The sequence below is a fragment of the Lepus europaeus genome, chromosome 10, assembly GCF_033115175.1.
Source record: "Lepus europaeus isolate LE1 chromosome 10, mLepTim1.pri, whole genome shotgun sequence".
NCBI lineage: Eukaryota > Metazoa > Chordata > Mammalia > Lagomorpha > Leporidae > Lepus > Lepus europaeus.
This window is the reverse complement of record NC_084836.1, coordinates 90,899,111-90,926,446: the sequence shown is the minus strand read 5'-3', so window position 1 is coordinate 90,926,446 and position 27,336 is coordinate 90,899,111. Positions and strand designations below refer to the sequence as shown.

Below are 27,336 nucleotides of genomic sequence, written 5' to 3'. Positions count from 1 at the left end.
CCACATCGGAGTGCCTGGATTCAGTTTCCACCTCCAGCATCCCACCAATGCAGCCCAGAGGCAGCGGTGATTGCTCATGTAATGGGGTTTCTGCCACCCGTGTGGGGAGCCTCAGCTCCTAGTGCCATCCCAGTCCCAGCCCCCACCATTGTGGGCATTTGGAGAGTGAACCAATGGATGGCAGATGTTATGTGTGTGCAAGCTCGCTCTCCTACCAAATTCCTCTCTGGTTCTCAAATTTAAAAAATGCTCATCATAATTCAACAGTAAGTTTATAAAAACTTAAAGTTGTTTCTCATTAAGGACCTCAGTGTTGCTTAGTGGGATCATATTCATCACGCTTTTGTGTCTCAAAAGTCCAGTAGATGTCCATTTATCATCAGTGCCTCAAAATTCTATACATTCTTTATAACCTTTTTAAAAAGATTTACTTATTTATTTGAAAGGCAGAGATACAGAAGCAGAGAGAGAGAGAGAGAGAGAGAGAGAGAGAAGAGAGAGAGAGAGAGGTCTCCCATCTGCTGGTTCACTCCCCAAATGTCCACAACAGCCAGAGCTGTGCCGATCTGAAGCCGGGATTCAGGAGCTTCCTCTGGGTCTCTCATGTGGATGCAGGAGCCCAAAGACTTGGGCCATCTTGCTTTCCCAGGCCATAACAGAGATCTGGATCGGAAGTGAAGCAGCCAGGACTCAAACCCAAGCCCATATGGGATGCTGGCACTGCAGGCAGAGATTTTACCTGCTACACCACAGCGTTGGCCCCTATAATATTTTTAAGCATTAAAATCTGTATGGTCTCTACATTGTGGGGGATATGCTAGTATGGAATCATACATATGGGAGTTTAAATCCTTTTATTAACAATTTAGTTGCCCTCATCATCTGCAGGGGTAAAATGGAAAAGCTGTGGTGAGGAGGAAAGGATAAGTGAAAATGATAAGAAAATTTTATAATGGATGATATGTTTTGAAATATTTTAACTTGATTCCAGCTGATATTTTAAAAGATTTACTTATTTATTTAAAAGGCAGAGAGAGGGAGACAGAGAGAGAAATCTTCTAACTGTTGGTTCACTCCCCAAAATGACTGTAAGAGCAGGGGCTGGATTAGGCAAAAGCCAGGAGCCCAGAACTCCATCTGGGTTTTCCATATGGAAATCAGGGGCTCAAATACTTGGGCCATCTTCTAGTATCTTCCCCACACATTAGCAGGTAGCTGGATTGGAAGCAGAGCAACCAGGACTTGAACTGGCATTTCAGTATGATATCCGATGTTGTAAGCAGTAGCTTAACCCACTGTGCCACCACACCATCCATCAGTTCTGTTTTTGTGTGTGTGTGTGTGTGTGTTTAATATGTGGTTCCTACTTTATGAAATCCATTGCAATAAATTATGGTAATGACATTTAATAAGAAATAGTCCCACTTCTTAGGGAATATTTAAAGTGTATTATTTAACCAAAGTGAGATGACAAAAATGAACTTTGGGGTATTTGCTTACTTTTTTTTTTTTTTTTTTTTGCTGTCATAGTTTTTGTTTTGGTCCAGCAGTTAAAAGAAGCTGATCAAGCATGGCTCTAGCAGATAAGAGACTTGAGAACTTGCAGATCTACAAAGTTCTTCAGTGTGTTCGGAACAAAGACAAGGAACAGATAGAGAAACTCATCAAGTTTGGATATCCTGAACTAATAAACTTCACAGAGCCCATCAGTGGGGTCAGTGCTCTGCATTTAGCCTCAGTCTCCAATGACGTTGATATGGTCAGCTTTCTCCTTGAGCTTGGTGCTCACCCTGATGTGCAAGACCGAATGGGCTGTACCCCGACCATGAGAGCAGCAGAACTGGGCCATGAATTGTCAATGGAAATACTAGCCAAGGCAAAGGCTGATATGACTATAGTTGATAATGAAGGAAAAGGTAAAAATCCTAATATTCTCTCCAGGAGAATAGAATTCACTTTGTAGCCAGAAATCGGTAGATAGGACTTTTCTTTCCAACTTTTTTTTTTAAAGATTCATTTATTTTATTTGAAAGTCAGATTTATAGAGAGACAAAAAGGGGCAGAGAGAGAGAGAGAGGTCTTTCATCTGCTGGTGCATTCCCCAATTGGCTGCAATGGCCAGAGCTGAGCCAATCCAAAGCCAGGAGCCAGGAGCCCCTTCCAGATCTCCCATGTGGGTGCAGGAGCCCAAGGACTTGGGCCATCTTTTACTGCTTTCCCAGGCCATAGCAGAGAGCTGAATTGGAAGTGGAGCAGCCAGGACTCGAACCGGCACCCATATGGGATGCCTGCATTGCAGGCAGTGGCTTTACCTGCTACGCCACAGCACCAGCCCTAATATGGCCCCTCTTTCCAAATTTGGATGTGAATTACTCATGGTTTTAAGTTAAAGGCTAGATTCCCAGTCCAGTACCTAAGAAGGACATCATCTCATAATCTGAAAATACTATAAGGGATATCTTATGGAAAGCAGCTCTAAGAGCTTATTCCTTTAAAAAGAAAATTAGAATAAGATGAATCTGTTTGGTGGCTTCTTTTAAATATGTGGAATTTTCAACATTACTCTGATATTACCATATTCATAATTGTCCATTATAAAATATAAAATCTTCCTTAGAACAAAAGATAGAAAGCCTTTCTAATTCCTGAATTTTACATTTTAGAACATTGGGTGGTTGTCGACTCCACAAGGGTTTTTTACCTTCTAGAGAGCAGTCTGAAGTAGAAAGGAGTTGCACTGGGAATTGAGAGGAGGATTCTAGCAAACATTGCAACTTCCTGGGCTCATTTTTCAATGTATTTGGAAAGATGACTTCAAGCTTTATTTTTTTAAAGATTTATTTACTTACCTGAAAGGCAGAGTTACAGAGACAAAGAGAGAGAGAGATCTTCCATCTGCTGGTTCACTCCCCAAATGGCTGTAGCAGCCAGAGCTGGGCCGATCCAAAGCCAGGAGCCTGGAGCTTCTTCCAGGTCTCCCATGTGGGTGCAGGGGCCCAAGGGTTTAAGCCATCTTTTATTGCTTTTCTAGGCCAAAGCAATGAGCTGGATTGGTAGTGGAGCAGCCAGGACTTGAACTGGTACCCATATGGGACATTGGCACTGCAGGTGGCAGCTTTACCTGCTGCACCACCAGTGTAGCTGGTCCCCAAACTTTAGATATAATATTTTATCCATTATTCAGGTGAAATAGCTATGTTTCCATATCATCTGTCCCTCCCTAATCCCATCATGCTCTGAGGATGTCTTTTCCAAATGATTTGAGATTCAGGCAAGAATTGACACAGCCTCATGAAAAACACTAATAGTTACTACCAGCTTAATGTTAGTTAGAATTTAATCAGTTATCCTAAAGAGATAGTTGTTCCAAGTACCAAGCCATTAATACCAGTCTTACTTTAGAGAAATGAATTCCATTTATTATGTTAATTTTTCCTGACAGGAGCAAAATCTACTTTTGTAACTCCCTGAAAACTTTGTGTTTGATAGATGATTTGCTTAAACAAGAGGAAGGGACAAGGACAAGGTTGAATTCTTTAATAGAATGGCATACTAAAATAAACATCAGTTGCACTCAGGGATAAACAGTTTTAACATGTTAAATCTTGAGAAAACAGAAGCTTCACAAAGCTCTTTAGAGTACCATTTCTCAAAGTGTGTTCTGTGGAGCACAGATTCACTGGGATGTCTAGAAGTACTGCAGGCAGAATTGACTCCCTGTTGAATTCATTAAAGAAACATCAGATTAAACAAGTTTAGACGTGTTTCTTTCACGTTGTCAGACCAAAGATGGTGATACTTTCCAGCTTTACTTGGCCTTGAAATGTGTTTTTTTCCCCAGTGGCAATTTATAAATCTGTAATTGGTGGCTTGAACTTTGAAAAACACTGTAATGCAGAAAGGCCTACTTTCAAATTTTGAAACAAATATAGATCACAAAGAAAACAGATTGAGAAATTTTATAAAGATCTAAAATTACAATTTTTTGAAATCAAGGTAAAACTGAAAAGTAGGTCAAGTAAATATTTGTGTTTTTTAATATAAAAAATTAGTTTCTATTTTGTTGTACACCAATCTGGTTCTAGGTAATATATCCATTTTAGAAAACATTTATAATCTCTTTCAGTAAAAATTGTACAAACTTAGTCTTTGCAACACTTTTTCTAAATTTTAAATTATTTCTTTTTTGAAGGGTTTTATTTAATGAATACAAATTTCATACATACAGCTTTTAGGGATATAGTGTTTCTTCCCCCCATTCCCACTCTCTCACCCTTACCCCCACTCTCATCCCATCTCCTACTCCCTCTTCTATTTTCCATTAAGATTCGTTTTTAATTGACTTTATATACAGAAGGCCAACTCTATACTAAGTAGAGATTTCAACTATTTGCACCCACACAGACACACAAAGTATAAAGTACAGTTTGAAGATAAGTTTTACCATTAATTCTCATAGTACAGCTCATTAAGGACAGAGTTCCAACATGGGGAGCAAGTACACAGTGACTTAACAACTGACATGTTTATTTATGATGTCAGTGATCACCCAAGGCTCTTGATATGAGCTGCCAAGGCTATGGAAGCTTTTTGAGTCCACAAACTCTGTAGGATTTTAGACAGGGCCATTTGCAAAGTGGAAGTTCTCTCCTCCCTTCAGAGAAAAGTACATCCTTCTTTGATGGGCCCTTCTTTCCACTGGGGTCTCACTCACAGAGATCTTTCATGCAGAATCGTTTTTGCCACTATGTCTTGGCTTTCCATGCCTGAAATACTCTCATGGTATTTTCAGTCAGATCCAAATGCCTTAGGGGCTGTTTCTGAGGTCAGAGTGCTGTTTAGGGCTTTTGTCATTCTATGAATCTGCTGTGTGGACTGCTTCACGTGTTGGAACTTTTTCTCCTTTCTAATTCTATCTACTGTTATTACCAGAAACTTGGTTTTATTTATGTGATCTCTTTGACTTATGGTCCTATCTATATGATCAATTCCATACATAATATCACTTTATCGCATAAGATGGGATTAGTGCCACCCAGCTAAATGGGATTTGGAATCCCATAGCAAGTTTTTAGCTTCACCCTTAGGGGTAAGTCTGTGGGAATGTGTGCTGATCTGTACAGCTCCTCCCTCTCTCATTCCCACTCTTATTTTTAACTGTGATCTATTTTCAATTTACTTAATACATCTATGATTAATTCTATGTTAAGTAAGGTGTTCAACCAATGGTATAAAGTAGAGAAAAAATAAAAATAAATAAAATGAGCCTGGGCCACGGCTCACTAGGCTAATCCTCCGCCTTGCAGCGCTGGCACACCGGGTTCTAGTCCCGGTTGGGGCGCTGGTTCTGTCCCAGCTGCCCCTCTTCCAGGCCAGCTCTCTGCTGTGGCCCGGGAGTGCAGTGGAGGATGGCCCAAGTCCTTGGGCCCTGCACCCCATGGGAGACCATGGGAGAAGCACCTGGCTCCTGCCATGGGATCAGCGCGGTGCGCCGGCCGCAGCGCGCCAACCGCGGCGGCCATTGGAGGGTGAACCAACGGCAAAGGAAGACCTTTCTCTCTGTCTCTCTCTCTCACTGTCCACTCTGCCTGTCAAAATAAATAAATAAATAAATAAATAAAATGAAATAATAAACTGTTTCTTGACAGTAAAGACAAGGACTGTCCAAGTAATTGCTTCTTATAGCATCAGTTTCACTCCTACAGGTTTGCTTTTAGGTATATGTTAGTTGTCACAGATCAGGGAGAACATATGGTATTTGTCCCTTTGGGACTGGTTATTTCACTAAGTATGATATTTTCCAGATTCATCCATTTAGCTGTAAGTGACAGATCTTTTTAAACCACTGTGTAGTATTCCATAGAGTACAAATCCCATAGTTTCTTTATCCAGTCTTCCGTTGATGGGCATTTAGGTTCATTCCATGTCTTGGTTATTGTGAATTGAGTTGCAATAAATATGGAGATGCAGATAGCTCTTTTATTTGCTGATTTCATTTCCTTTGGGTAGATTCTGAGGAGTGGGATGGCTGGGTCATATGGTAGGACTAGATTTACACTTCTGAGGTATCTCCAAACTGTCTTCCATAGTGGCTTCACCAGTTTGTGTTCCCATCAAGAGTGGATTAAGGTACCTTTTTTCCCACATCCTCACCAGCATTTGTTGTTTGTTGATTTCTGTATGAAAGCCATTCTAGCTGGTGTGAGGTGAAACCTCACTGTAGTTTTGATTTGCATCTCCCTGATGGCTAATGATCCTGAGCATTTTTTCATGTGTCTATAGTCCATTTGGATTTCCCTTTTTGAGAAATGTCTATTTAAGTCCTTTGCCCACTTCTTGATTGGGTTGTTTGCTTTCTGTTGTTAAGTTTTTTGATCACTTTATATATTCTGGTTATTAATCTTTTATCAGTTGTATAGTTTACAAATAATTTCTCCCATTCTGTTGGTTGCCTCTTTACATTCACAGCTGTTTCTTGTGCTGTACAGGATTTTTGTGTAAGGTGTAAGGTATGGATCTTGCTTCATATTTCTGCATGTGGAAATCCAGTTTTCCCAGCACCATTTGTTGAGGAGACTGTCCTTGATCCAGGGAATGGTTTTAGCTCCTTGGTCGAATATAAGTTTATTGTAGATGATTGGGTTGATTTCTGGCATTTCTATTCTGTTCCATTGGTCCATCCATCTTTTATATACCAGTACCAGGCTGTTTTGATTGTAACTGCCTTGAAGTATATCTTGAAATCTGATATTGATATGCTTCCAGCTTTATTTTTGTTGTATAAGATTGCTATAGCTATCCAAGGCCTCTTATGTTTCTAAATTAATTTCAACATCATTTTTCTAGATCTGAGAAGAATGTCTTTGGTATTTTGATTGTTATTACATTGAATCTTTAAATTATTTTTGGAAGAATGGAATTTTGATGATATTGATTCTTCTGATCCATGAACATGGAAGTTTTTTCCTTTTTTTGGTCTTCTATTTCTTTCTTTAGAGTTTTGTAATTCTTATAGTAGAGATCTTTGACCTCCTTGGTTAAATTTATTCCAAGGTATTTAATTTTTGGTAGCTATTGTGAATGAGATTGATATTAAAACTTCTTTCTCAGCCATGGCATTGTCTGTGTATACAAAGGCTGTTGTTTTTTGTGTGTTGATTTTATATCCTACTACTTTCCCAAACTCTTTTATGAGTTCCAGTAGTCTCCTAGTGGAGTCTTTTGGTTCCCATATATACATATATATAACCATATGTATATATGCAAACCAAAAGATTATATATATTATATATTATATGTAATACATATTATATATTACATGTATATATATTATTATATGTAATACATATATTATGTATTATATGTATATATATTACATTATATATGTGCATATTGCAATATATTACAATATATACATATATAACATATATGATGCATAATTATATGTTATAATCATAATATATAATTTATTATATATCATATATTATATAACATATATGATATAATATATTATAATTATATATATATTATATATAACATATAATATAATATACAATATATTATAATCATATATTATATATAATATATAACTAATATTATATATACTATATACAATATATAAAATATAATAAACATAATATACATTATAATATATTGTATAATACAATATATATTATAATATATTATAATCATTTATTATACATATATAATATATTATATTTTATATATAATATATTACATTATATTTTATATAATATAATATATTATATATCATGTACATATATTATATAATACAATATATTATATGTACAATATAATATGTACAATATAGTACAATGTTATATATAATATATTGTATTATATATTATGTATACATTATGTATTATATTACATTATATATTATATGTGTATATATTATATTATATAATGCATATATTATATATGTAATTATATAATAATATATAATTACAATATATTATATAATATATAATATATTATAATTATATTATATTATATATCATGTATTATATATTGTATAATTATAATATATTATAATTATGTATACTATATGATATAATACATCTATATTATATAATATATAACATATTATAATAATTTATTTATATATGTACTATAATATATAATATATAATTTATATTTATATATTATATATTGCATTATAATATATTATTTACTATAATATATAAATATAATATAATATAATGTATTATAAATATATTATAAACATAATATTTATAGTATATTATTTATTATATATATTATATATTAATATCTAATATATACAATATAATATAATATAATATATAATATAAAATATATTATTCATTAATATTATATATAAAATATATATTATATCATTGTATATTATGTATATTATGTTATATATAATATAATATATTATATATAATATAGTATATATGTAATATATATTTAACATATATAATATATGTTATAGATAATATAATATATAATAATATAACTATGATATATAGTATATGGTATTATGATTATATAATATGTAACATAATATTATATATAATATATTATATTTTATATATTATTCATTATAAATTATATATATTTTATATTTATAATACATATTTACATATATAAATATATCTTTATAATATACACACACTATATTATATACATGTATATAATATATAGTATGTAATATATAATTATAATATGATATATCAATATATATCATATATTATGTAATATACAACACTAGATAGTACATATTGTACATTACATATATTATATAATATGTATTATATAATTATATTAGCTATATATCATATTAGTATATTAATCATTAAATTAAATTATATTTAATACATTATATTAAATTGAATATTATATATTTTTATATTTATAGTATATATTTATATTTATAAATATATGTCTATAATGTATACAATTTATAATATATAATAGATAAATATATAAGTATAATATATAAATATATATCATATATATTATAATTTACATTATATATAATAGTATATAATACTATATATAATATAATATATAATTATATTAGTTATATGTATTATATTAATTAATATATTATATTAACTATTAAATAAAATATTAATTTATCATGTTAATATATTATATATGTTATATATATAATCATATCATCTGCAAATAAGATCGTTTCACTTCATCCTTACCAGTCTGAATCCCCTTGATTTCTTTTTCATGCCTGATGGCTTTGGCTAACAGCTCCAGGACTATATTAAATAGCAGTGGTGTGAGTGGGCATCCTTGTCTGATTCCCGATCTCAGTGGGAATGCTTCCAGTTTTTCCCCATTCAATAGGATGCTTGCCATGAATTTGTCATAAATTGCCTTAATTATGTTGAGGAATGTTCCTTCTAGACCGAATTTGCTTAGAGTTTTCATCATGAAAGGGTGTTGCATTTTATGAAATGCTTTCTCTGCATATACTGAGGTAATCATATGGTTTTTCTTCAATTTGTTAATGTGGTGTATCACATTGATTGATTTGTGAATGTGGAACCATCCCTGCATACCAGGGATAAATCCCACTTGGTCTGGGTGCATGATTTTCCTGAGATATTATTGAATTCTATTGGCCAGGATTTCGTTGAGGACTTTTGTGTCTATGTTCATCAGGGAAATGGGTCTTTAGTTTTCTTTCTCTGTTGCATCTTTTCCAGATTTAGGGATTAAGGTGATGCTGGCTTCACAGAAGGAATTTGGGAGGATTCCCTCCCTTTCAGTTGTTTCAAATAGCTTGAGAAGAAGTGGAGTTAGTTCTTCAAATGTTTGGTAGAATTCAGCAGTGAAGCCATTCGGTCCTGAACTTTTCTTTGTTGGGAGGGCCTTTATTACTGACTCAATTTCTGTCTCAGTTATGGGTCTGTTTAGGTTTTCTATGTCTTCATGGAGCAGTATAGGTAGGTTTTATGTGTCCGGGAATCTATCCATTTCTGATAGATTTCCCAGTGTATTGGCATACAGCTCTTTGTAGTAATTTCTGATGATTCTTTTTATTTCTGTGGTGTCTGTTGTTACATTTCCTTTTTATCTCTAATTTTATTGATTTGGGTCTTCTCTCTCCTTTCTGGTTAGTTGTGCCAATGGTGTGTCAATTTTGTTTATTTTTTCAAAAAACCAGCTCTTCGTTTTGCTGATCTTTTCTACTGTTTTTTTTGTTTGTTTGTTTCAATTTTGTTGATTTCTTCTCTAATTTTATTTCTTTCCTTCTACTGGTTTTGGGTTTAGTTTGCTGTTTTTTTCCTAGGTCCTTGAGGTACATAGATAGTTCATTTATTTGGTGCCTTTCCAGTTTCTTGATGTAGGCACCAATTACTATGAACTTTCTTCTTAACGCTGCTTTTGCTGTATCCCACAAATTTTGGTATGTTGTATTGTCATCTTCATTTGTTTCCAGAGATTTTTTTATTTTTATTTTTATTTATTCTATGATCCACTGTTCATTCAGAGGCATGTTGTTCATTCTCCATATGTTTGTATATGATGTAGGGATTCTTGAGTTGTTGATTTCCAGCTTCATTGCATTGTGGTTCGTTAGTCTTAGTAAAATTTTTCCCTTTGTTTTTTTTGGCATTTCCAATTCCTTTATCTTTAATAAGTGTCTTGGGGCTTGTGGAGAGATTTCCCTCTGCTATGCGTCTATGCTGTTGCCAGTGGAAATATGTAGCCCCGCCTCTGGAAGTCCTGCTCACTTCTGGATGGTGATGGGGGCCGAGAGCAGAGCTCTGGTATGCTGAGCCCCTCGTACTTGGGCCGAGCTCTGTTGTGTGAAAAGAGCTAGGGATTTCAATGTTTGGAACTTTTCCTTGGCTTACAGTTCATGTGGTGGTGGTGGGAAATGATTCTGAAATGTCGCAGTGCTTATTTCTGGGTGGAGGGTGTGCGGTGAAGTGGCCCCACAATTGATAGGCACGCACATGGAAGACAAATATGGTAGGTAGCACTGTGTTCACATTCGGAGATGTAAACAGACAATATGACTTCTTCCAGCCAGCTGCAGGTCCTGTTGGGGGTAGGAGGAGATGTGGATGGGCAGGGGTATGCCCGAGTTCTCCGTCTTTTTCCCTATTCTTCCCCCTTGGAATTTCAAACAGTTTGCCCGGCTCTACCACCTGGTCCTCCTTGGGAGGTGAGGAGAGTGTGGCATCAGTTGCACTGTTCGGCTTTTCCACCACACCTCTGCTGTGTCTCAGTGACTTTGTTCCCTCTGTGTGGTCCTGCTCAGTCTCTGCTGAACTCCCGGGCTTCTCTGTTCAAAACTCTCATGGCTCTGTCACCAGCCCGTATCCCTTTATTCGCTATTTTCCCCCGGAGACTCAGAACGTCTTGTTGCTATACTGCCATCTTGGCTCCTGACCCTCCAGTAAATATTTGTAGCAAATGCGACAGCCATACAGTTGATGCCTGTGTTCATTCAAATTAGCATTAAACCTATCTAGGATCTAGAATATAAATATAAGAGAAAACAGTCAAATCACATTGGAAGAATTGAAAATATAAAACAAAACTTTAAATAACTAAAAAATCTTGCTTCAGGCATAGCCTTTTTAGTGCTATTGCCTATAACCTTGACTTTGTATAGCCCACGGCAGAGTGTCTTTTCTCTTATGCGTTATCTATGAGCCTGGCTCACCTTACACATCCCTCCATTGGACAGCTACATTCCAAACAACTTTCTTATTCCATGGTAGTCTCTGCCATTTACATCCTTCTTCCTGTCAATGGATATTTGACTCCTGCACACTGTTAAAGGATAAGCAAATATTTAAGTAGTTAAGTGGATCTTTAGAAGAACTAAGACATGCTTTAGACGCATCTCATTGAAGTTTTACAAAATATGAAGATCAATCTCTAAACTAGTAGCTTCCTTATGTTGTCCCAAGGAATTAATTACTGTGTCTAGAATTATTTTCTTAAGAATTATGGCGCCCATTCCTTTGGGTCTGTCATTTATAGAAATGCATACCCATTCCTAAATGCAGTATGCTTGTTCTACTATTATAAGATAAAAGTATTTTCCTCTTCTGTTTTTTCCTTCCATTTTTATTCACGTTTGTTGTGCCTTAAAGAGTTCAAACAGATAATGAGTTGTAAACAACATCATAAAATAACCATTTAATGACTGCCTTCAGGACTTTTATAATGAATTCAACCTCATCTGCTATTTAGATTGTTTTGTTGTTGTTGTTTTTGTTTTGACTTTGGTCAACTTTTACCTTCTGTTTATTACTCTGTCTTTGAAATTCAGTTTTAAACTATGTACCTGGAAATTTTTTTTTAACTGTTTTAAGTAATCCTACTTTAGTTGCATCAGTCTATATGAAACATATTTAGGTTTTATTTTCATGTATATTATATTTTTATAGTTTGATGATAGAATTTATTCAATTTTTATCAATTTCTCATAGATTTGGTGTTATATTTAGAAATAGATATATTATGAAGGCACAATGTATCTAATACAAATACATAAAAATTTCTTCACTTGTGGTCAATATATTTCTTATTTTGCTGTGTATTTTCCTTCTAGTTGCATTTTTTTCTAAAACTAATGGTCTGTTTTAGTCTTTAATTATTAACTTGATAGCTTTATACACACTTAACTATTTATAGAGATAGCACTTACACAGTATTCATTGATTTTTTTTACTGTGAAAGATGATCTAGATTAATACAGTAACCCTTCATCTCACCCATTCTTTCTCCTTTTAGCAATCAACTTTGCAGTCAGTTATTCTACCACCAATTTTATAGACGATTATAATCCCTTTCTTTCAACAATTCCCTTTATACTTTTAAATTGCAAATTTACTTTATCTCCTCATTTGCATTAAATGATAAGTCTCCAACAACAAAAGATGATAAAGTCAAATGCCTATGCTACTAGTCCTTCCCTCTGTCCCCTCCAGATTTTCGTTTAATTATAATGAATAGCAATGTTCTTTTCTATATCTAGAATTTCTGAGGTGACTTAGCACTCATCCTATGGTTGAAGAGATTCAGCATCCACTGCAGTTATTTTATTCATGTATTTTCTGTTGATCTTTTGGTAGACTCATTTTTGCTACCGACTACTTTAGCTCACTATTTTGGGCTCATGTCACTGATTTCCTCATTCTTAAACTTAAATGAATGTGTTGCTTTTCTGTATGAACAACAGCTTGATGGGGTATAACAATTACCTATTTTCTATCCCAGGTGACACTGTAGTCCTTTAAGTATATTCTAGCACTAAATGTTGCTCCAAAAATTCTTGATGCTAACCTGATCTTTTTCCCTTTCTAGATGAGATGAATTTTTGCCTGAGGGCTCACAGGACAGTTTGTCTACCAGCTTTACCAAGACAAGTCTTGTTGTTTTTAAGATTTATTTATTTGAAAGGCAGAGTTACAGAGTGAGAGGGAGAGACACAGAGAGAAATATCTTCTATCTGCTGATACATTCCCCAGATGGCCACATGGCCAGAACTGAACCAGACCAAAACCAGGAGCTTCTTCTGGGTCTCCTACATGGGTGCAGGGGCCCAAGGACTTGGGCCATTTTCTACTGTTTTCCCAGGCCACAGCAGAGAGCTGGATTGGAAGTAGAGCAGCCAGAACTCCAACCAGTACCCATATCGGGATACCAGGCATCTCAGGCAGAGCCTTTACCCTCCTTGCCACAACACCAACCCATTGTTGATCAATTGGTGATCAGTGCTGGCCCATTGTTCTTCATTAACTTTTCCTGAGATCCAGTGTACCTTTTCTGTCTTCTTTTATTTTATTTTATTTTTAATTTTTTAACAGGCAGAGTTAGTGAGAGAGAGAGAGAGACAGAGAGAGAGTTATAGATAGTGAGAGAGAGACAGAGAGAAAGGTCTTCCTTCCATTGGTTCACTCCCCTGATGGTTGCTATGGCCGGTGCTGCACCGATCCGAAGCCAGGAGCCAGGTGCTTCCTCCTGGTCTCCCATGCAGGTGCAGGGACCCAAGCACTTGGGCCATCCTCTGCTGCCTTCCCGGGCCACAGCAGAGAGCTGGCCTGCAAGAGGAGCAATCGGGACAGAATCCAGCGCCCCAACTGGGACTAGAACCCAGGGTGCTGGCGCCGTAGGTGGAGGATTAGCCAAGTGAGCCACAGTGCTGGCTGCCTTTTCAGTCTTTAGAGTCATGTTTTGTGCCAGGGGATTCCAATTCAATCCCATCAAGGTGGCATGTACCAATGCCATCTCACCAGTCAAAGTGATCAGTTTCAGTTCACAGTTGATCATAATGATAGGATTAAGAGTCAAAGGGATCACATAAACAAGACTAGTGTCTGCTAATACTAACTGATAGAATTAAAAAGGAGAAGACGATCCAACATGGGAAGCAGGATACACAGCAGACTCATAGAATGGCGGATGTCCTAAACAGCACTCTGGCCTCAGAATCAGCCCTTAAGGCATTCGGATCCTGCTGAAAAGCCCATGAGAGTATTTCAGGCATGGAAAGCCAAGACACTCTGGAAAGAAAAAAAAAAAAAAGACAGACCTAAATGAAAGATCTCTGCGAGTGAGATCCCAGTGGAAAGAACAGGCCATCAAAGACGGAGGTACCTTTCTCGAAGGGAGGAGAGAACTTCCACTTTGACTATGACCTTGTCTAAATAAGATCGGAGTTGGCAAACTCAAAAGGCTTCCATAGCCTTGTCAACTCATGACAAGAGCCTAGAGTGATTACTGACGCTGTAAACAAGAGTGTCAATTGTTAAGTCAACAACAGGAATCACTGTGCATTTACTCCTCATGTAGGATCTCTGTCCTTAATGTATTGTACAATGTGAATTAATGCTATAACTAGTTCTCAAACAGTATTTTACACTTTGTGTTTGTGGGTGCAAACCGTTGAAACCTTTATACTTAATATATACTAAATTATATCTCCTATATATAAAGATAATTGAAAATGAATGGGAGAAGGAGCGGGAGATGGGAAGGTTGCGGGTGGAAGGGAAGTTATGGGGGTGGGGGGGAGTGAAGCCACTGTAATCCAAAAGTTGTACTTTGGAAATTTATATTTATTAAATAAAAGTTTAAAAAAAAGAGGTTTTTGCTTCAACAAATTTTTCTTCTAGTTTATCTGTATATAACTTGTGCCATTTAGTCTTTTTTTTTGAGTATCACTTACACACATGGTGAATCTTCTTTGCCTTTTGAGACCATAAATTCTTTCATCACCTCGATTATATTTTTCTCTTTTTTTCAGGATTTTTTTCCCCCTCAGATCCCTAATCATGGTTTTGGTAGTGTCTGCTTCTCCTTTTGCCTGCTTCTAGTTTGACTTTCTTCAGTGTTTTTTTTTTTTTTTCCTCTCTCCCATTTTTTTCCTACGTTCTGCTGGCTCAATTTCATCTTTTCCTCCAATATATCTTCTCTTGTCCTATCAGTACTGCTTTTGTCTCTTAGTCTTTGCACTTCTATTTTAGAACCAGTTATTTTTAAGTTTGTTGCTATCATGAAAACAAGTTAATAAGTATTTTGGTATGTCTTTTCTAATATGTACTTTCTTCCTGGCTTTCATTATCAGTTTTGTCCATATTTTTCTTGAAGTATCTTTTTGTATGTCGTATGCTGTTTTTTTCTTGGTTTTCTGCTCCTCTTTAAATGAAACCTTTTTTGGTAGTGAGCTCAGTACAAAGTCGGTTTGGAATTTATTGTTTACCCAGAACTTTCTAATCAACACTGTGCCCTAGGATAATAACAGCATCCCTGACCTCGGGTACATTTTTGACCTAGATTATGTAGAGCACCTGTATGCTAAAGCTCCTGGGTGTGGTGATTTATCAGTTTCCTCTCTACATTGGACTCAAATGAGTAACATAGGGACAGAGCTTCTTGCCTTCTAGTTTTTTCCTCTCAAGTCTACTATACTGACAACCTGCTTTCTACACTCAGGGCCAGTCTGCACATTTTAATATTCAGTGCTAGTATTTTGCCATGGGAGCTAGGGACCAACCAGTAGCCCTCTGGCACACCTAGACCCACACATTCTAAGAAGGAACATTTGGAGTATGGGCTGCTAGATGCCAGATACCTGGGGTCAATAAGATGCAGCACTCCAATTCTTCTCTAAACTAGGTCCTATCACACTTGGCTGTGACTGTTTCCTAACTGTATCAGAAATTATTACTCTTATTTCTGTCTCGGCATTTTAATTGTTTCAGAGGGAGAAATCAAGGCAAATATGCCTTTCCTCTGCCATCCTTAAGTAGCTACAATGGATTTTTAAATTATCTTTTTATTCTTCCTATCAGTTCAAATATAGAGAGACTAATTTAATACTCTTTGGGGGATTCTATTTTCCTGCAGGTGTTTTGTTTTACTGCATTTTACCTACCAAGAGGCATTATCGCTGTGCTCTGATTGCTCTTGAACATGGTGCAGATGTCAATAATTGTACCTATGAAGGAAAACCAGTGTTCCTCAGAGCTTGTGAAGAGGCACATGATGTTAAAGAAGTGTGTCTGACATTTTTGGAAAAAGGAGCCAATCCAAATGCTATCAACTCAGTAAGACTATTTGTGTGATTATAATAGTTCTGCTTTCAATTGCAAGTCATTAGTATAATTTTTTGCATTTAAATATGATAAAATTATCTTTATAGCTTGTAGATTGTTCATTTATCCTCAAACTTCCTGAAGATGATATACTTTTATTATATTTATTTTTCCATGATTCTATAGTGCATTTCCTAGTTATGTTTGGAAAATTCATGTATATTATCCATAATGTCATAATATTATAGGAAACAACAAAAAAGGCATCACTGATATTTAATAAAAATTTATCTTCTTAGAAAGAATGTAATTCTCCTGTTTCTGTTATGCATTTCCTTTCCTGTTTCACTTGGCTAATACTGGGTTTTCTTCTGATTCTCATTTCTAGACATTAAAATTAAATTTTCTTTTCGTTGGGAAATGTCTGTCACTAAATTTTAGCAATAATGTACCCCATACTTTGTTTTCCCATTTGATACTGCTTTATTTTGCTAGAAGTGTATTTTTTTAGCATAATGTTTTATAAGGTCATCCAGAGTAACCTTGATTCTGATTTGAAAATTCCATGTTTTGGACACTGATCCATTGTACTGGCTTAATTTTTCCCCTTTTGTTACATGAAACTAAAAAAAAAAAAAAAAAAAAAAAAAAAAAAAAAAAAAAAAAAGCACATCTGTGTAAGTAGGGTCAAATGAATCTGCACCATGTTCATACTGTGCTATTTAATCTGACAGGTATAAGGGTACTGAATCTGTTTCATGTTCAGTCCACAGGTCGCACGGCTTTAATGGAAGCATCAAGAGAAGGAGTACTAGAAATCGTTCGGGGAATACTAGAAAGAGGAGGGGAAGTGAACACATTTGACAATGAAAGACATCATGCTGCTCATTTTGCTGCCAAAGGAGGTTTTTTTGATGTAATAATCTGCTCTTTGCTTTGAATTTTTTTAAAGATTTAATTATTTGAAAGGCAAAGTTACAGAGAGGCAGAGAGAGAAAGAGAGAGAGAGAGAAAGAAAGAGAGAGAGACTGAGCTTCCATCCGCGGATTCCTCCCCAAATGGTAGCAACGGCTGGAGTTGAGCCAATCCGAAGTCAGGAGCCAGGAGCTTCTTTCGGGTCTCCCACACAGGTGCAGGGGCCCAAGGACTTGGGCCATCTACTGCTTTCCCAGGCCATAGCAGAGAGCTGGATCGGAAGTGGAGCAGCCAGGACTGCAATCAGGCACTGCAGGCAGTGGTTTTACCCACTGTACCACAGCGCCAGCCTCCTTTGCTTTGAAGTTTGTTGCTGAAATTATTTTCTCCTTTTTCTCAAAAAACTTTACATATTTTGTGTAGGATAGACTAAGACAGATTTTCTGAGTTACTATATTGTTTCTAGACAAATTCTTCAGAAGTCTAAAATTGAATCTTTAAACATATTCCAGCTCTTTGTTTAGCTGTATCAATTTGTTTAAATATTCATTTATATTGCTGATAACATTACTGGTAATATGCTACTTAGAATTTCTGCCAACTGGGACTGTCCTAGTCTATGACTCCATTATGTAATAGAATTCTCAAAATACGGCTATGATCCAGTTGTGGGAGATCAGTTCCACCATAGATTTTTCTCCTTGGTATTTGTGTGCATCTAGTGTTCTACTTGAATTTTAAGCTTGAATTTTATTCTGATTATCTGGACATATCTTTAGCAAAGGCTATCTGGTAAAGTGACAAGCAAAATAAGAATTAGTGCTATCTTATTTTTTAAATTCTGAATTTTATTTAAAATTTCATTACTCAATTTTCTTCGACTTCTAGCACTTTACTTTCTCACTGAGTCTCTTCCCTACAATATCATACCTAACAATAGAAGCCACATTTGGTAAAGACTTTGCTCCTCTTATGTTGTTTGCCATATTTTGATACTTTCTTAAATTGCCTACACTTACCAAAATGATAGTTCTCTGGTGAGAATAGAGTTTTCTATACTCTAGACCATTGCTGTTTGATAGAATTTTGGGTGATGATGAAAACGAGTTGTACAATATAGTACAATATAGTAGCTACATGTGTCTTTTTCAGTATTTTAAATGTGGCTAGTGAAACTAAGGATCTAAATTTGAATTCTTTTAATTTCATTCATTTCTATTTTAATTTTCAATAGCCATGTGTGTCTAATAGGTAGTATGTTGAACAGAGCAGCTCTAAGTACCTTTTCTCATTTGTTTCTTATTGCTTGCCAATATGCATTATTTATTTTGCAGATACTGAAGCTTCTCTTTGCCTACAATGCAGACCTGGGGCTGATTGCAATGAATGGCAACACACCACTTCATTATGCAGCTATGGGTGGTTTTGCAGATTGCTGTAAATATATAGCTCAGCGAGGTAAAATTGCGTAGCAATTCTGTGCTTAAAGTTTTATGATTTACCCATGTCGTAGCTGAGCAGAGAATGTGGGTCTGTAACTTGTCAGCTGCTTATCTTTTTCAATAGCAAAACCTCACTCTGGTGTAGAAAGAAAATTGGACATTTTTCCTTATACTTCTTTCTGTTAAATCATGAATCTGGTCTTTAAAGTATTGAAAATCCATTTCTCCATAATGTTTAGGCTGTTGTTAGAAACCAAAAAGAGATTGTTCTTGAGAAAACTAATTCTTAAAATGCTTATAGTTAATTAAGTTCTTCATTTTAAAAATGCCTACATCAATTCAAGGAATGATAAACACTAAAAATAATTTCCTTTATGCTGAATTTTGTTTTATTTATTTATTTTTAAAAAATATTTATTTATTTATTTGAAAGAGTTACACAGAGAGAGGAAGCAGAGAGAGAGAGAGAGAAAGGTTCCATCCAATGGTTCACTCCTCAATTGGCCGCAGTAGCTGCGTTGATCCGAAGCCAGGAGCCAGGAGCCTCCTCTGGGTCCCCTACATGGGTGCAGGGGCCCAAGGACTTGGGCCATCTTCCGCTGCTTTCCCAGGCATAGCAGAGAGCTGAATCAGAAATGGAGCAGCTGGGTCTCGAACCGCTGCCCATGTGGGATGCCAGTGTTTCAGGCCGGGGCATTAACCCACTGCGCCACAGCGCTTGCCTCTTGTTTTATTTTTAAAGAGTGTTCTGTCATATCAAACAGATACATTTTCTGGATAATTTGAAATTATCATGGGAAATATTTTAGAGGGAAACATTTAATAAAATGAAAATTTTCATGGAAAATTTGAAATATAAGCAACATTATTTTAGATTTTTCTGAGACCTTTAAGTAACTTAATTTAGGAATATAAGCTGAACTATCTACAGCTTAATGGGTTCCTTAAAATGAAAATATTAGCTAATTAATTTAAAGATCTGGATTAATTTTTGTTAATTCCATGCTAATTTTTTACTCTTTGTTAGAGATGGAACTATATTTCTAATTTATGAGAAATAGACAAAAAGTCCAACAACTCTGTGATAGAGCAGAGAAAGTGATTTGTTTTCAGTCCTCTCTAAAAGCACAGAATTTGAGAAGACACTTGTACCTAAAGATCCTAGACTGTAACCAATCACATTAAAATAAAGCCATATATCCATATAACTAGCAGTGTAGTACCTGATCCATTTTTTTTTTTTTAAATGCACGTATTCTCTGGTTCCTCAGAGGAGCTTTTTTTTTTTTTTTAAGATTGATTTATTTAGAGAGGCAGAGGCAGAGAGAGAAAGGTCTTCCATTCACTGGTTCACTCTCCAGATGACTGCAAAGGTCAGAGCTGCACCGATCTGAAGCCAGGAGCCAGGAGCTTCTTTCGGGTCTCCCACACAGGTGCAGGGACCCAAGGACTTGGGCCATCTTCCACTGCTTTCCCAGGCCGTAGCAGAGAGCTGGATCGGAAGTGGAGCAGCTGGGACTCGAACCAGTGCCCATATGGGATGCCGGTACTGCAGACTGGGGCTTTAACCTGCTATGCCACAGTGCTGGCCCCTGATCCATTTTTACTTTTATAAGTTCACTCTTTCTTTCTTCATCCCCACCAATAATAAACCTTTTTTTTTAACAAATGAGAAAAGAAAAATAGGTAAAATGTAATTTTTATTCATTTAAAATTGTCTTAGTCTTATTTTCAAATCTGTCACTATCAGCAGCTTATTATTATTATGGTAGTTCATGTATTCCTTGTTACCATTGTATATTTCTAAAATCCAAACATCTGTCCAGGTTGAGACAGCTCCTTCAACTCTCACATGATGATTTTTTCATTTAACATTTACATAGACTTTCTATCATTTATATGTACCTGAGATAGTCACAGAAAGCCCAGTGAGAAGCAGAGGGCCAGAGCTTGGGTCATGTATCAAATCCTAGCTCAATAGAAAGGGTTCAACTTCCTGGAACAACCAGAAGACTACATTTCTAAAGCAAATGTCTGAAAATGTTCTGAAGTCCATGGCATATTTGGAAGCATAACCACGTCATCAGATCCCTGTGTGGGTAACCCAGTTCCACAGCAGAAGTGCTGTATTTCCAGTTTCAGAATCTTAGATCTAAGGCAATTGGAGCAGCAAGAAACCTTTGGCAATGCTGTGCTCATTTCTGAATAAACTCCATGCATTTAGTCTTTTCTGTACTTAATTCTAGAGCATTTGTTCTAGATGGATTCCTTGCCCATATGGAAATATCTTGGGGCAAGTGTTTGGTACAGTGGTGAAAATGCCACTTGGGATGCCTGCATCCCTTATCATAGTGCCTTGGCTCAAGTCCCAGCTTCAGTTCCAATCCAGCTTCCTGCTAATGTGCACCCGAGGAGGCAGCAGGTGATGGCTCAAGTACTGGGACCCCTGCCGCCACATGGGAGACCTGGACTGAGTTCTGGGCTCTCTGCTTTGGCCTCACACAATCCTGGTTGTTACAGGCATTTGTGGAACAAACCAGTGGATGAAAGATTTCTCTATCTTCTTTCTCTTGCTGTCTCTCTGTATTTCAAATAAAGTAAAAATAAATTTAAAATTAAAATATTCTTCTCAATATGCTTCTCTTTTGGCCACTGGCACAATTTACTGCTCCCTGTAATGTGAGCGGTATGAGAAGCATACCCAAGGGGGAGGGGGAGGATTTGAGGATGTCGTTCTGAAGCCCCTCATGAGAGTTCTCCTCCTCAGGGGTCTTTGGCTCCTTGGATCTCAGCCAGCTGAAAGCTGGGTATCTTTAGCACGGAGGATGAATGAGGCTTCGGTGTCTGGAGTGGTGGGGTTCAGTCCCAATGTTGATATGAATATAAAAATCTGAAGATGCTCAAGCATCTTATATAAAATAGTGTAACATTTGGGTAGAACCTACGCATATCCTCCTGTGCACTTCAGATATATCTGGATGACTTATGATAGCTAATGCAGTGTAAATGATTTGTAAGTCATCATATTGCTTAGGGAATAATGACAAGAAAAAAGTCTGTACATACAAAATACAGATGCAATTTTCTTTTCAAATAGTTTCTTGGGTGAGGGAGGTCAACTGTAGACATAAAGGAGGAGACAGAGTCCCAAGTGAAAAGGAGAATTGTCTTCAGGTGTCTCGGCTGAGATGAGGCGAGTCTTTTGTCCACAGAAAGGTTTCTAACTAGGAGGAAACAAAGTGGAAGACAGCAAGCTACAGGAGGTTGAAAATCCTGTGGTCCTTCCTGCTGGGGTGACATAGAAGTGACATGAGAAGGGGGTACATGAAACGCCCAGACACAGGGATCCAGAGGACAGCTAAGTGGAAACAGTGTACCCTGAATGTCTATGGCATTGCACTATGGAATTGCTAGTGTGTGCTGGAACTTCATTGTTGAGACCACTCTCAGGGTTTCTCCCATTAAGTCATTACTCTTAAAACTGTCCAATACAGAAAGTGTAGAATCCACATTGTCTCAGTACCCTTTTGAGTTTTCTATCATTAATAAAATTATCAGCCTTAGTATAAAAATTAATTTTTGAGAATATCAAAGAAAATATTAACCCTGAAAATATTAGTGATTATTTTGAGGAGGTTTCCAGGTATCTTTTTTCTTCTACCAAACACACAAAAATGGTATAACGTCATGAATCCTACAGTGCCCAGCATGGCAAGCAATTTCATGACATGGAGTAAGATTTTCAGGTATTACAGGAGCATGTTTTATTTTTGCATATAGCTTCCTATATCCTTTGGTTGCTAGAGATACTGATTGGATTTCAGTACTTTTTGATATTGTGATGTTGCCTAAACAACAGAAGAGCCGCCTTCTAGAAAGACCATCTTCATAGGCCTAATTATTTATTTGTGCACGTAATGAATTTTTAATATCTTAACACTGCAGATAACACAGCCTTCTAGGTTACACTAAGTAGATTCTCTGATACATTCCAAAAAGCTTATTTCTTTGGAGAATTTTATAGATGTTTTCATCATTTTAATGGACCAAAAGGGAAATGAATTTTAATGTGTAACTTGCATACAAATATTATATACAAATATAATATTGCAGTCCTCAGATTTGATTACCAAATTAGTTTTTCCTCTGTTAATGTGGATCACATGACCTTACCACAAAGCAGCACAATAATACAAATTACATTAGTTTAATGGAGAATGTAGATAAAATATTGCTTAAGATTATACACAAATTTATAATCTACATCATTCAGTAACAGGTATCATTCATCATGCAAGGTCTTACCAAAACTGCTTAAATCCAGCTTACGTCTGTGTTCAAATATATCCTTGCTCTTTTTCTGTTGGTTGAGTGTGCTTAAACAAATATCCACATGGTTTCAGGTTTCATATAGGGATAAATTCCTATTCCTTTGTGGGCAGATATAATCTTCAGAATTCACGTAAGTGAAGCTCACGGGAAAAAAAAATCACAGCTTGAGTTTGTAATTATCATAGCTCAATAAGTTTATCTCCATATGCATAAGAGTATAATATGGGAACTTTTTTTTTTTGCTAATCAATATGCATCATGTTTGTGACCAAGTGGATAGTTAACTCTTTTAATTTGGAAACTTTAAGAGTTCAATATATACTAGGGAAATGCACACAAAGTAGGGAGGATATATTAACATCATAAAATCAAGAAAGAAGGTGTTATTATGAAAGGAACAAAACTCAATGAAGACAACATTTTTAACTTCCACATACAAGAGAAAACATGTGGTATTTGTATTTCTGTGACTTATTTCACATAGTAGAATGATCTCCATTCCCATCCACATTGTTGTAAATGCCAGGATTCAACACTTTTTTACAGCTGAGTAATATCCCATTATCTGTATATACCACATTTTATTTCTTCATCCACTGATGGACATCTGGGTTGGTTGCATATCTTTGTTGTTGTGAATACCACTGCAATGAACGTGGGAATGCAGGTATCTTTTTCATATATGCTGACTTCTTTTCCTTCAGACATATTCCCAGAAATGGGATAGCTGTGTCACGTGGCAGACCCATTTTTGTTTTTTTGAGGAACCTCCACACTGTTTTCCATAATAGTTGTACTAATTGTCATTCCCACCAAAAGTGCAGTAGGATACCCTTTTTCTCTACAGCTTTGTCAGCTTTTGTTATTTCCTGTCTTTTTGACAACAGCCATTCTAACTGGAGTGGGATGATACCTTATTGGGGTTTTAATTTGCACCCCATTGCTGGCTAATGATACTGAGGATTTTTTTCATGTGTTTGATGGCCACTTGTAGCTCCTCTTTTGAAAAATTTGAGGATAAACTTTTGACTTATCACTCACAGTTAAGGAAACAGTTGCATGAATGTCATTTTGGAGCTGTGCAGATGTCTTGGTATCATTCCTAATAACAATGCTTCATGTTTTAGGATGTGACCTGAAATGGAAGAATTTAGAACATAAAACACCCAGGGCTGTGGCCAAGGACGGCGGCTTCAAAGCAGCAAGCAAGGAGATACGCCGAGCAGAGCGAATGGCTAATAAACTGGCCAAGCCAGGAGTCAAAAATCCTAATCCTCTTTGGGCCCTCAGGCTACACGACTGGTCCATAGAGCATGAGACTTTCCTTCGGGAAGGTTTCTCATTCGTGGACCGTGGTGATGGGACAGTCACCAAAGAGGACTTTGTCTTGGTGCTGGAGGAGAGGCAGGATTTCGCAAGCTCAGAACAACTGGCTTCCGTAGCTCAACTGCACGAAAAATCCCGTGGAGGAGGGGTCAACATTAATGAATTCTTTAAAGGAACCAGATATTTAAGCAAGTCCTTTGTCTTGGGAGCTTTTGGGCCTAAGAAAAGGAAACGAGGGATGGGCCGGAAGGGAAGGAAAGGCAAGTTTGTTTTACCTCTCCCAATTTGCATCATACCCGAGTCTGCATTTCCACGGCGGCCAGACGGTGGACCACCGTATTACATGATTGAAACCTACCAGAATGTAACTGATTACAGTCGGTTTAATAGAGATCATCCGCCTGAACACCCCATTCAGGATGACTCCGCTTGGTACATTGATGATCCAGCAAAGACGTTTTCAAATATTAATTTTATCACCAAGGCAGGAGACCTGGCTTCTCTGAAAAAAGCTTTTGAATTAGGAATCCCTGTGGACATGAAGGATAATTATTACAAAACGCCACTCATGACGGCTTGTGCAAGCGGAAACATAGATGTGGTCAAGTTTCTTCTGGAAAAGGGGTATGTGTTTGGATGAGGTTTGCATTTTCTCAGGTCTTCACATAGCAAGTAAAAGGAAGTCTTCAACAGACATCTAGCTCGAGGATTTTAGCGGTATAGGAAAGCGCTTCATCATTGAAATCCATGATCTTACAGAGAAAACCAGGTGAATGGGACACAGGATTGCATGTGCACAGTTTGCCAATAACAATTATGTGCAAAATGTCCAAAAAAGGATTTTTAAAGATTTATAAATGTATTTAAAAGGCACAGAAAAGGGAGAAAGAGGGATGGCTTCCATCTGCTGGTTTCTTCCTAAGTGGCCGCAAGAGCCAAGGTTGGGCCCGGCCAAAGCCAGAAGCCAGAAACTCCATCAGGGTCTTCCACATGGATTGGCAGAGACCTAAGTGTTTGGGCTCCTCTTTCACTGCCTTCCCAGGCACCTAACAGGAAGCTGGATAGGAAGTGCAGCAACCGGTACTCAAACTGGCGCTCCAGTATTGGACGCTGGCATAACAAGCAGCAGCTTAATATGCTGTCCCATAATACAGGCCCAAAAAGCCAAAGCATTTTTCTTATGGGGTAGAAAGAGTTTGCTGATTGGGCGTCAGCAGCTTTCTGTCAATGGCAGGACATCTTGGATTGGTCTTAGAGTTTTACCTAGATGGTGAGAAGTTACTTTTTAACCTGCCTCTTTTATTTGTGGGGATCCCAACCTATTCAAACAAATGAGATTGTGGCCATAATGACTAGAGTTTGGGTGCACAGGGAGTAGTCTTTTCCTTGATTCATTTGTAAATATTAAAATATCAAAACATGACATTTTTATTTAACTTCTTAACAAAAGCAGTTACTAAGGTTCACTTTCCTTCTTCTACCATAGTTGTCTAAGCTGTGGCAAGTTTTTTTGTTAACCTTCTTGTGTCTTGATTTTCTCATTTATGTGAGAATTCTAATGAGACTCATCTCAAAATGTGTTGATTTAGTGAAATAAAATATGTAAAACATGAGGTTAGTAATTGTACCCTTAAGATATTAATAGTCCTATAACTTTTGATGTCAAAGAAAGATACAATTTGTTTATTATCAAGAGAATTTGAACTTTGAGACACTGAGTTTCTATAAATGACTATAACTCTAAATAATACATTGTACTGCTTAGAATTTTAATGATGAAAGCTCATTTAAAAATGTATAACGTGCAGAGAAAGTAGACACAAGATGAAATAATATAACTTGTATATTTCCTGCTAGTTTTTATCTTTATTGGATTCAGGATTTTTCCTTTTTTTTTTATTTTAATCTTTGCAAAAATGCTAATTCCTTGTATCTAAGTGCTTTTTAAAACTAAACTATGTGTATACATGAAGAAATTCCAAACTGTTAAATAAAGCAGAACAAAGTGGTTTCGAAAAACACTATCCCACTAACATTACTCAGAGCACCTGTGGTTTAAACAACTTAAGGAAACTGTATTAAATCTTTGCATTTTAGCTTACCGTGCTTGGAACAACCCATATTTTTAGTGTATGCGTCTGTCTTTTTTCGTAGGGCTAATGTTAATGCAACAGATAATTTTCTGTGGACTCCACTTCATTTTGCATGCCATGCCGGCCAACAAGACATTGTTGAGCTTCTGATTAAGTCTGGGGCTTTAGTGGATGCTGTTTCCATCAACAACTCGACTCCTTTAAGTAGAGCCATTGAAAGCTGTAGACTAGATACTGTGAAATATCTACTTGACATTGGTGCTAAATTCCAGCTGGAAAATAGAAAAGGTATGTGTTCAGATTGTTGATAGCTAGTGTTAGAACAGGAGAAGACATTAGATTCCAAATCCCTTCTGATTGTGCCCTTGAAGGACCACATTTTCTCCTGGGTTCCTGGTACAGACCTGAGTCAAATGTATGATGTCTGTCTTATAGCCCAGGGCCTCTCAAATCCCTGGTGTTGAAGGGCCAGTTATTCATGTTTGAAATCTGATGCTTTTGTAAAGTAAACAAAAAGTGATTCACTACAAAAATGGAATGGAAAATGAATATCAAGTAAAAACCCAAACTTTTTTTAATCATTAGATGCAAAGGACAGAAATTTATTGTTACATTGGAATGCAGTTTTCTAACTGCTGAATTTCTGGAGTTACTTCATTG

General features: G+C 36.4%; 1 protein-coding gene across 1 annotated transcript in view; it reads left to right on the top strand.

The window, feature by feature from the left end:
* Positions 1-1,570: 1,570 nt before the first annotated feature.
* The window catches only part of ANKEF1 (ankyrin repeat and EF-hand domain containing 1), a 29,409-nt gene continuing 3,643 nt past the window's right edge, over positions 1,571-27,336 (top strand). The window contains exons 1-6 of the mRNA XM_062202516.1: positions 1,571-1,916; positions 16,381-16,580; positions 17,335-17,484; positions 18,818-18,941; positions 24,385-25,207; positions 26,738-26,964. Of these exons, the coding sequence (XP_062058500.1) occupies positions 1,571-1,916; positions 16,381-16,580; positions 17,335-17,484; positions 18,818-18,941; positions 24,385-25,207; positions 26,738-26,964 (1,870 nt within the window). The remainder of the gene's footprint in view (positions 1,917-16,380; positions 16,581-17,334; positions 17,485-18,817; positions 18,942-24,384; positions 25,208-26,737; positions 26,965-27,336) is intronic.